The 11,901-nt window shown below is 38.9% G+C and overlaps 1 protein-coding gene across 1 annotated transcript; it reads right to left on the minus strand.

The window, feature by feature from the left end:
• Nucleotides 1-69: 69 nt before the first annotated feature.
• Nucleotides 70-11,901, minus strand: LOC113042078 (germ cell-specific gene 1-like protein). The gene is made up of 5 exons (XM_026200653.1): nucleotides 11,349-11,901; nucleotides 7,848-7,895; nucleotides 7,314-7,466; nucleotides 1,960-2,071; nucleotides 70-1,038 (listed from the first exon to the last, which is right to left on the minus strand). Exons 1-5 carry the CDS (start codon nucleotides 11,647-11,649, stop codon nucleotides 759-761), a joined length of 894 nt encoding a protein of 297 aa, XP_026056438.1. The 5' UTR covers nucleotides 11,650-11,901; the 3' UTR covers nucleotides 70-758.

The raw sequence follows: 11,901 nt of genomic DNA on the forward strand, positions 1-11,901 counted from the left end.
ATCCTTCTGTAGGCAAGCTGACAGCTCAGACCAACAACTATTAACACAGTGAAGCATACAGCTGTGGGAATAGTGAGATTTATGTTGATTTTGCAGATTTTTTTGACAGTCACATTTTAGTTAAGGTGCACTCAGTGTACCGTGCTTTACTGTGTCTATGTCAGTGTTAATTAATTATGACCACTGTCAGGTTGATTATTCTTTTAATCTTTTAATAAGAAACGCTGTATGCTTGAATCACACATTGGGTAAAATTGACTTGATTTGCTTCCACCAAAGGCAGAACTAATCCAGAAACCCACGCTTACACCCATAAGAGACTGAGCCATTACTCATCCTACAACAAGTGCATCTACAAGATGGTTGGCATTGACACAAGTCTGTAATAAATGTGGCACTGGAGCGTGTTTGAAGCAGCCTTGGCACTGAAATGTTGGTCCAGAAGATGGCGTCCTTACCTCACTGTGGGACGGCTTGAACAATTCACCACCAGCCATTTTTTATTTATTTTTTTGTAAAAAGAAGTACAAATTCAAGATTTTTTCAAAGCTGTTTTGTTTTAAGAAATGTCAGACTTATTTTTAAATGCCGAAGCTTCCTTTAAACGTCAATCATCAGCATATGAAGAAGGTTCACAATAGCACAGAAGCAGCACTGCTTAATAATTTAGTTCAGTTCATATCCTGCTCTGTTGATCAAAGCCCTATGAGGTGTGATATAAATGCACAAAGAAATGTCTGTGTTTTTGCCATGAATTTTCAGCAGTATTCTCTGTCCCAGTTGTCTAGTATTGTGGGGTTGAAGCAGGATTGTTCGTTGCCATTCACGTACAGGGCTGTGTGTTGGTCTGCTTGCTCCTGTAATGAAGTGATGTACCACAAGTCCTCCGGCATGTCCAGCTCCAGGATCTTCTGCTTGATGCGCAGTTTCTTCTCAATGGTCCTCCTCTTGAACTTAAACTCAATGATGGTTTTGGTGTAATGGTTTAGAACTGTGACCGCCGAGCCCATGCAGGTGCCAAATGAGCCCCACGCCAGACTGACAGAAAGAGCAGAGGAGCGTGATAAATTATTCTATTTTTACATTCAATTAAATCTTTTATTATGATATTACTGAGATATGTAGTCAATGCACAATATTTACAAGGGAATGTGCACATTTATGGTACTTTCACAGTTTCTTGAATGTTTTTACCATTTTAATAATCTTGTTTTTATGTTTTATTGTTTTGTACTGAATCTGAATGGTCCAGTGGCGTGACAATTTCAAGAATGATTATCTATTTCATAAGAAGTTAAATACCAAGTATTCAGGTTAAATTAAGTAACTGTTTGTTTGTACTATATGACAGGTCCTGAACAGCATGTGGATGTTTGATTTTCACACACACACACATACACACACACACACACACACACACACTGTCTGGTGCACTGTTCTTGTAGAGACTCTCCATAGGCGTAACTGTTTTTATACTGTACAAACTGTATTTTCTATCACCCTTTACACCAACCCTACACCTAAACCTACCCCCCAAAGGAAACTTTCTGCATTTCTACAATCTCAAAAAACCTCATTCTGTTTGGCGTATAAGCTTTTGTCCCCATGAATTGGAGTTCATTAAATTTTAAGTCCTGTATAAAAAACTTATACACAAATAAAAATCGCTCCCGTTATTTGATAGTTATAAAAAATAAAAAATAAATTATGCATATGAGATTTCAAGGATATTTCAACCACAGAACTAGTAAATGTTCTGAAGTATTGTCACATTAATAATAATTCAGGAACAGTTAGTTTGAATTTGTCACACCACAGGACAAATTAGCTTACCAAAATGTTTGTGCAAAAGACTTTTCAAGTCTAAGATCAACTATCCTGCTTCTTCATCTGGCTTGGCTTTTATTAATGAACAGCTGCTGACAAACTTATTTGTGATGTGCCATTTGTGAGACTCACAGATAGGACCAGCTGTAGTCCCAAGTCTTAGGTCTCCAGTCTTCTGGACCCATCTGGACGGCCAGCTGGAATGCTGTGGTGAACATCATATGTGCAACCATCCCAAAAAGGCCTGGGGCACAGAAAATTTAAGGTATAAGTTGTCATTTTTGGCTTTATCCACAAGATTTCAGTATAATGATGATATGAATGATATACGAAGCAAAAAGGATTATTATTACATTATTGCACCAGTATCATCATTATATTACATTATTATTGTACAAATTATTATATTACATTATAAATATTATTAGGTAGCATCGACTAATGGTCTGAAAAGTTGGTAGAACAACTTTAATGCATGATAAACACATGTTCTTCTGATTATACGTTGAAACCAAGCAAACTTTAAATGAAACATGAATTTATATTAGATTAAAAAACCCAAAAGTGAATAGGCTATTTCAGAAGCCTCCACGCTGCCTGCTAGCATGCATATGCATCATGTGGCAGGTGCTGCTGTGCATTGAGTGTGTTGGTGAGCATTCCTACAATCATCAGGATTAGTGCAAATATAGGGGGAGGGAGGATGGTCATGTCCCAAAACCACTAACCCCCTCACCAATCCGATTACAGCACAAACCACCAAATCCCCACACTGTTGGGACAGATCGCTCATTCAGACCAGAGCAGACAGGCAGCTACCGCTCACCCACCCCCGCACACATTCACTGCAAAACATCTTTTTCTTATACAAACCCGATTCCAAAAAAGTTGGGACAGTGTACAAATTGAATAAAAACAGAATGCAATGATTTGGAAGTTTAAAATTTAGGTGACATTTTCATAGGTGACACATCAAATGTTTAAACTGAGAAAATGTATCATTTTTAGGGAAAAATAAGTTGATTTAAAATTTCATGGCATCAACACATCTCAAGAAAAGTTGGGACAAGGCCATGTTTACCACTGTGTGGCATCCCCTCTTCTTTTTATAACATTCTGCAAACGTCTGGGGACGGAGGGGACAAGTTGCGCAAGTTTAGCAATAGGAATGTTGTCCCATTCCTAGGTTAGGTCTTCTTTGTCGTGTCTTGCGTGTCTTCCTGTTTTCTATGGGTGAAAGATCTGGACTGCAGGCTGGCCATTTCAGTACCAGGATCCTTCTTTTACACAGCCATGATGTTGTAATTAATGCAGTTTGTGGTCTGGGATTGTCATGTTGCAAAATGCAAGGTCTTCCCTGAAAGAGATGACGTCTGGATGGGAGCATATGTTGTTCTAGAACTTGGATTTACCTTTCAGCATTGATGGAGCCTTTCCAGATGTGTAAGCTGCCCATCACACACACATTCATGCAACCCCATACCATCAGAGATGCAGGCTTCTGAACTGAGCGCTGATAACAACTTGGGTTGTCCATCTACTCTTTAGTCCAGATGACATGGTGTCCCAGTTTTCCAAAAAGAACTTCAAATTTTGATTCGTCTGACTACAGAACAGTTTTCCACTTTGCCACAGTCCATTTTAAATTAGCCTTGGCCCAGATAAAATGCCTGCGCTTCTGGATCATGTTTAGATATGGCTTCTTTTTATACCTATTCCGTTTTAGCCGGCAACAGCGAATGACACGGTGGATTGTGTTCAACAACAATGTTTTCTGGAAGTATTCCTGAGCCCATGTTGTGATTTCCATTACAGTATCATTCCTGTATGTGATGCAGTGCCTTCTAAGGGCTAGAAGATCAAGTCCAGTATGGTTTTCCAGCCTTGACCCTTACACACAGAGATTGTTCCAGATTCTCTGAATCTTTGGATGATATTATACACTGTAGATGATGATAACTCAAACTCTTGGCAATTTTTCTCTGAGAAACTCCTTTCTGATATTTCTCCACTATTTTTTGCCGCAGCATTGGGGGAATTGGTGATCCTCTGCCCATCTTGACTTCTGAGAAACACTGCCACTCTGAGAGGCTCTTTTTATACCCAATCATGTTCCCAATTGAACTCATAAGTTGCAAATTTGTCCTCCAGCTGTTCCTTATATGTACATTTAACTTTTCCAGCCTCTTATTGCTACCTGTCTCAACTTTTTTGGATGTGTAGCTCTCATGAAATCCAAAATGAGCCAATATTTGGCATGACATTTCAAAATGTCTCACTTTCAACATTTGATATGTTATCTATATTATATTGTGAATGAAATATAAGTTTATGAGATTTGTAAATTAGTCCATTCCTTTCTTACTCAAAAGTTTTTACAGTGTCCCAACTTTTTTGGAATAGGGTTTGTATAATATAATACTAATAATGAATTTTTTCTTTATTTTAGGCTTGTTTTCCCAGTACAAATTATTGTAATATTTGCTTTACTCACAAAAAATCTAATTAAATAAAAGTGTTTTTTTTTCTCTCCATAGAATATACAGTATATGCTTAAAGGTGCACTGAGTAATTTCTAGCAGCATCTAGCGGTGAGGTTGTGAATTGCAACCAACGGCTCAGTCCCCCGCTCAGCCCTCCCTTCAAGGGTTAGATCACCCAAAAATTAAAATGATGTCATTAATGACTCACCCTCATGTCGTTCCAAACCAGTAAGACCTCCGTTTATCTTCAGGACACAGATTAAGATATTTTAGATTTAGTCCGAGAGCTCTCAGTCCCTCCATTGAAGCTGTGTGTACGGTACACTGTCCACAGTAGCGTAGCCAGAAAAGAGACTCTGGGTGTGCATATGAAAACCTGGGTGTGCCACATTTATTGTCAGATTACTGTGCAAAATTATGGGATAGTATTTTTGTCGTACTGCTTCTGTCCAACCATACTCCTAGTGGTAATTTTCAGGTCGGGTGGTGAGTAAACCGCAGGCGGTGAGTAAAACTGCTTAAAATATCTCTGCCTCCTTGTTAGTGCGTCCCCCTCCCCTCCCGGAGACCCGGGTTCGAGCCCCGCTCGGAGCGAGTCGTTGCTGCTGCTGCTCTCGTTCAGTTTCAGCCTTCACAGCTGTCACAGCTTCCAAATGCTCTCAACACAAAAGCCTACTGGCGCTCGTGATTCTTTAGCTCCGCCCACACGTCACGCCTCCAGGCGCTCGTGTTTTTCCCGGAAAAATCGGTACAGACTATCTTTCTCTTATGAATATAATAAAACTAAAGACTTTTTGGATTTATGAAGGATGCAGTACTACTCTATAGGTTTCTCAAGATTAACAGGATATTGAGTGAAAACGAGCATTTCACCCCCCCTTTAAAAAAAAAAAATTAAGTTTTAAAATTAATTCTTATTTCTGTGCCCCTGAGAGTATGATTTAGAATGTTCAGTGACGTCACAGAGCTGCCAGATTCAAACAGCTTTCGAACAGCACAGCAAGTTTGTGTATGTATTTTAATAAAAAATGAAAAACTAAATAAAACGAATACCGATACGTGTGTTAGTGGCTGCGGTGTGTCACGTGACAATAATGACGGGTCGCCATGGAAACAAGGTCAGTTAAAATATTTGTAATTTACGCGTGAAAGGGTTGATTTTAAAATATATATATATTCTAAGTTAACAAAAATAGCCCAAGTTTTGTAAACATTTTTTATTGAGACTATAAAAAATAATTCTGCATCTATTTTTAGGTGTGCCAGCTGCCACTGTGGGTGGCACAGGCACACCCTGGCACACCCGTGGCTACGCCACTGACTGTCCATGTCCAGAAAGGTAAGAAAAACATCTTCAAAGTAGTCCATGTGACATCAGAGGGTCAGTTAGAATATTATGAAGCATCGAAAATACATTTCGATGGTCCAAAAATAACAAAAAATACTACTTTATTCAGCATTGTCTTCTCTTCCGGGTCTCTTGTGAGCGCGTTTACTGCAGTGTATGATATCCGGTTCGCGAACGAATCATTCGATTTAACTGGTTCTTCTTGAACCAGTTCAGCAAGCCGAACTGAATCGTTTGAAACGGTTCGCATCTCCAATAAGCATTAATCCACAAATTATTTTTTAACGTGGCAACACTCCGAGTTAAAAAAAAGCTCTATGACTAAATCTAAAATATCTTAAACTGTGTCCTGAAGATGAACGGAGGTCTCACGGGTTTGGAACGACATGAGGGTGAGTTATTAATAACATAATTTTCATTTTTGGGTGAACTAACCCTTTAAGAGAAGATACGGTGGCCGACACAGGTAAAGATGTCGTCGGTAAAGACAGCAGAGAGCAATGAGATTTCTTTACAAATGTAGAACAAGGAATTATATTTACTTAATTAAATAAATCAATATTATTGTGAATGTTAATGTACTTGTTCATCATTGTATCAGTGTTTTATTCGCAAAAAACAACAAAGTTACAAAACGCGCTTTGTAGAGCAGTTTGTCCGTTTTGGGCTACTGTAGAAACAAGGTGGCGACTTCCCTGTAAGGGGACCCGCGATGTATGTAGATAGAAACAGCTTAATCTAAGGTAATAAAAAAGTTTTGTTTAGTGGGGTTTATGCACAAAACAAAACAAAACAATTTGCCTCTAATTCAAGATATAGGATCTTGATATAGTACTTTTATTTTTCATGCAAATTTGACTTTTTTTACTGGACATAAAGACATCACAATTTTATAGTTATTTTTAAAACATTTAGATTTATTTTATTTTACTTTTTTCTGTATACTTGAGCTGACAAAAAAGTCTTAACTTGCAATTTTGGCCAGTAGTGGATTCAATGTTTTTTTTTTTGTTGTTGTTGTTGTTGTAAGAAGCCCTGAAGTGCAGGATTCCTTTTCTGTGTCTTTTTCTGCTGTGTAAAATCAAACAAACAAATGAACAAATGATTTAATAAATAACGCAGAATAGGAAGACACCTTTCCCAACCTTGTCCTTCAGGGCTAGTATGACACTGCGGGGATGAACAGCATTGCTTTGTTGACCTGTGCAGCATCGCTGACCCATCATTGCTCTTTATAAAGTGTTGGGAACATGTGGAGTTGGATTTGTGCTGTATAATCTCATCTCTGCTTTACTGGGGCTGACTGGAGTTAAGCTAGCAGGATTTCAAAGGTTCTACTGTCTTAGGGTCAGAGAAAGTGCTATGGAAAATGCTACAAAAGAGTTAATTATATGGCTGCTTGGAATAGAAAAAAACACGAGCAGGATGCTCAAACTAGTAATGTAGAGCATGGAGTTGAGATACTGCTATATCATACTCCTACAAGATGACAAAATAAACTTTATAGCACATACATATCCATTTTAAAATAGGATTATCCTAAACTAAAGGCAATTAACTATAGATAAATTAATAAACAAATAAGCAAGCAAGCATGTCAATATGTCCCAACCCAAGTTCGCTCATCTCTTTTTTAATGAATAAAAATGAGTTACCTGAGAGAGCAGTGCACAGAGCTGCAAAGGCATTGACCTTGAGTCTGTTTATCAAGTTAAAGCATGGACACATCTCTATCACCATCAGAGCTCCACCGGTGAACAGCAGAACAATGTACAGACACTCAGCCACAATACACAGCCAGAGCACTCCTGAGAGAGAGAGAGAGAGAGAGAGATTACATTTATTAATCTTTTACATTTTATTTACATTCCTTCTGCATGTATTGTAAACGTAAGAAGCTTTCAATACAAGATGACAATTACAAGCCATATATCACATATGTATATAATATGTATTTTAATGGCAATACAATTTTGTGCTTTCTGCTGAAAAAAAAAGAAAGAAAAAAAAAGACTTTGATGTGTATACATTTTGGTTTCAATTTACCATCAGAAAGGTGTCTCTTGTTTTTAATTTAGTTGTTAATAATCAGTAATAGAAGGTAATATAAGATCATTTATTAATGATACTGTATGTTACAATAACTTATTTTTCATATGAATAACACGTAACACTTGTTACTTACCCACCTCTTTCATGATCTGGTGTGATCTCTAAAAAGCTCCTACAGTTAAATCCTATAAAAAGAGAAAGTTCTGGTAAACATTGGCTACTGTCTCCAAATGTTCATGAACAAAGGGATTCACATTCGATAACAAAAATATCTTACAATTAATTAAACGTTAATGTTATTTTATAAATAATAAATGCTAATGTTCAATGTTAATTCATGATTGCTAATTATACTAATACTAATATTCCCTTTCATAGGTTCACTTAATGCTGTATAGGTAACTGATGCTATGGGGACACTCTCAGGTGTGGCGATTGTCTGAGCCCCATAGAGAAACATGCCAACTTACTGACCTTATCATAGCATCTCAGCCGTGCATTTGAGACACTTTAGATTCTGAGGAGTTTGGCAATGGGCAGACTGGCGTACAGTATGCAAATAATCTGGTGCTTTGTTCTACCAAACAATTGGTTTGCATGACTCATAGATGCTTTTCGTCTGAATTGTTTGTAAGGAAAGAGAAAGCAAGCATCCTTCAAACAAAACATGGTTTCTCAGACAACAGCAGGGTCTTCATATACTTCGTTAGTGTTGTGCTGATAGACAATTATAGGGTGAATGGTAAAATGGTAAATGGACTGCATTTATATAGCGCTTTCAACAGACCACATGGCCATCCAAAGCGCTTTACAAATTGCATCACATTCACCCATCCACTCACTCATTCATACACCAACGGTATATTGTCTATACTATACTTCATATGACAATGTACCCTTGTTTGCTCCATGCGACAAGGCTTTTGGAGTTCAGGAATTGTGCCTCATGTCACACATCCATGACATTGCGTCTACAGTGAGTGGTGTCCTCATGGTTCACACTGTATCCCTTTTGCTGTCTCAGAAAGCTCTTCCTGTAGAATGGACTACACTGCTCCCAGTCTCTTTAGTACCCAGTCCTGGAAGGTTTGATTCACGTAGAGGCACAAAACAGTTTTATTCCTCAGGAAGGTACTGGTCAGAGCAACTGACGGCTCTATCTGTCTCCATTGTGGAAACTTCTTGTCAAATGTGTCATTATAGGTTCTTCAAAACATAAAACAGGCATAACTTCCAATTTTGGCACAGTCGGCATATGGGAGATTCTCATTTTGGTGCAGGAAGTTATTCCTCTGTGGACAGAGGAACGAGTGTCACCTTCTCAAAGAGTTTATATGTTCAGATGTTGAAAAAGTATATGGGGGTCTATGACTTCCTTTGATTTGAGTTTTTTTCTGAACTACATATTCCAGAATTGCAGTTTTAGGATGCTGATTGAGGAGCACATCTCTATGCAGTTTTGGCTGGGAAATTGGTTTGTCAGTATAGATCTGAAGGGTGTTTACTTCCATATTCAGATCAATCTGAGATGCTAGACGTTCCTCAGGTTTGCTTTTAGGGGTAAAGCTTACCTATTCTTTCCACTCCCTTTCAGCCTAGCCTTAGCGTTTTTACACAGAGGTGCATAGATGTTACTCTGACTCCATTGGACTCCAGACTCCACATTTGTGTGCAGACCTTCCTCTTCGATCGAACTGTAGCACAGTCTAGGAGTCTGTGGTGACTTGGTGTCAAGACTCCATTTCGAGTTGTGGGGTTGAGAATAGATCCCTAGAGGATTGTTCTACTGCAGAGCCAGCAGACCCTGTTTTTAAGTATTAGCCTTAAACTCAATGCAAACATGGCTGACTCCTGCTTGTGTTCAGTCATTTCGTACCTGTCTCAATAATTTCAAAATAGGGAAGGAATGTAAGTCTGTCAGTTGTTCCGCTGGGCCTTTTTCACAGAAGAAACTCAGGAAATTCATCCCTGTTGGCTTTCTTTGTGTGAGAGGGTCACATGCATGTGATATCAGACCCTCTTCATTTGGCCACAACACCAGTTTCTGATTTGCAGAGTTTCTCTAGACAAAGACATCTTCTGCGAGTCAAATGCCTCACTAGTAGGCTGGAGTGCAGTCTACTAATGCTTCCCAGCCATCAAATTCTTGAACACTGGCCATTTCTTACAGCACATAAAGATGGAAATGCTGGCATTGGTCTTTCACCCGGGCTGAAGGTGACCATTTTGAAATGATGGCTCCCTCCACTAGGAGGTTTTGTGCTCTCAAATGGAAGCTATTATACTCTTGGTGTAGGAAACACAATTCGGACCCAGTTCACTGGCCTGCTGGTTTAGTACTGGAGTTCCTTAAGGAGTTGTTTTGTCACTTTTCTGCCATGTTTGCGTTCCTTTTTGGAACTATCTGTGGTTTTAGAAGGGCTCACTACTCTTGGTTTGAACTGTTGGGACTCAGTCCCTGAGAGGCTTCTGACTCTTAAGCTGGTTCTGTTTATGGTTTTAACATTCCTAAAGGGTTACTGATTGCTTCCTTCATCAAAAATTGAGGAGAATGAATTTGTAAGAACAATTTTTCAGACAGTTGTTACCCCTGGCAGTGTACCCATAGTGTAAGCTACTTCCTTTTTCAGGGAACCAAGGTTACATAGATAACTGAGATGTTACCGTAGGTTATACTTTGAAGATTAATAATAGATTATTTAATTATTCATCATTATTACATGTTTTACCATAAGTGTAAATGTATCAATTCACATAAACCAACCAAAAAGGAGTGTTATCCATTTTTCGTTTATATTAACTAATGCATTGACTGGGGCAGTCATGGCCTAATGATTAGAGAGTTGGACTTGTAGCCTGAAGGTTGTGGGTTTGAGTCTCAGCACCAGTAGATATTGTCAGTGGGGATGAGTGAATAACCAGCGCTGTCTTCCACCCTCAATACCACGACTGACGTGAGATCCTTGAGCAATGCACTAAACACCCAGCTGCAAATACTGAATGGCTGCCCACTGCTCTGGGTTTGTGTTCACAGTACAGTATGTGCGTGTTCACTACAGTTTGCACTTGGATGGGTGAAATGCAGAGCACAAATTCCTATTATGGGTCATTTCACTTCACTTCAACTAATGTTAATGTATATGCTATGTTAAGAAATGCATTAGTATAAGTATAGTAAGTCAGCATTAACAAAGATTAACTAATGCTGTTTTCAAATCTTGTCCATTGTTAGTAAAAATAATTGTTCACCCAAAAATGAAATGAATTTCTTACTTCTGCTGAACACAAAAGAAGATGTGGGTAACCAAAGGGTTTCTGGTCCCCATTGACTTCTATAGTATTTTTCCTTGCAATGGAAGGCGATAGCAAAGCATTTGTTTTTTCAAAATATCTTCTTTTCTGTTCAACATAAGAAAGAAACTCACAAAGGTTTTGAACCAACTGAGGGTGATTTTTAATTTTTAATCTTTAACAATTTAATTAACACAAACTTATTGTAAAGCTTTGCCACATTCATTCAGTCCAGTCCCAGAGCTGAAACATTAACTACTCCAAATATTCTAGTACTAAGTATTTGGCATTTCAGTCTTTGTTGAGATAATGTCTGTTTGAAAAAAAAAACAGTGATGTTGTCTTACCTATTAAGTCCACGCTTTGTTCGCAGGAGAACCAGATCCCTGCATGGAACTTCCTCATGAGGAACTTCTCCTCTCCGGTCTCGTAGATGTACTGCACCAGCCGTGTGTCATTGATGTTAGAGCTGTTAAAGCGGATGCAGTACGTCTGCTTGACTTTCACCGGCCCCATGCAGAAAGGCTTTGCCACCTTCCTGGTCCCCTCACACCAGTAGCTAGTGGTGACGGCCGAAACGGCCAAGGCGAACGCCACGTAATTGAGCGTGAGAGCCAGGGATGCTCTCTGAGCATACTGCATACCCATAGTTCTTCAGGAGGCACACGGAGACAAGTAATCCTGCGTTCGAGGTCCTTGCTTCAGACATTCAAACTTGTAATTGGTGTCTTCAGGATTATTGGGTTTTGCAGATCTGTCCTTTCTTTTCCCTGATAGACCAACTGGATAAGTGCAGAGATATCACAAATGACAGCTGCTCTACTTCATGCCTAGCTCTAATGCTATCAGACTCTTATGGTTCACTCTAACTCACCATGCGGCCCCCCTCCTGACCCATGA

The sequence above is a fragment of the Carassius auratus genome, chromosome 3, assembly GCF_003368295.1.
Source record: "Carassius auratus strain Wakin chromosome 3, ASM336829v1, whole genome shotgun sequence".
Taxonomy (NCBI): domain Eukaryota; kingdom Metazoa; phylum Chordata; class Actinopteri; order Cypriniformes; family Cyprinidae; genus Carassius; species Carassius auratus.

Coding starts and splice junctions, on each gene's coding strand:
- LOC113042078 (XM_026200653.1), bottom strand. CDS start 11,649: ATGGGTATGCAGTATGCTCAGAGAGCATCCCTGGCTCTCACGCTCAAT. Junction 7,896..11,348: donor ACAAAGCGTGGACTTAATAG/GTAAGACAACAT, acceptor CTCTTTTTATAG/GATTTAACTGTAGGAGCTTT. Junction 1,039..1,959: donor GACTACAGCTGGTCCTATCT/GTGAGTCTCACA, acceptor TCTTTCTGTCAG/TCTGGCGTGGGGCTCATTTG.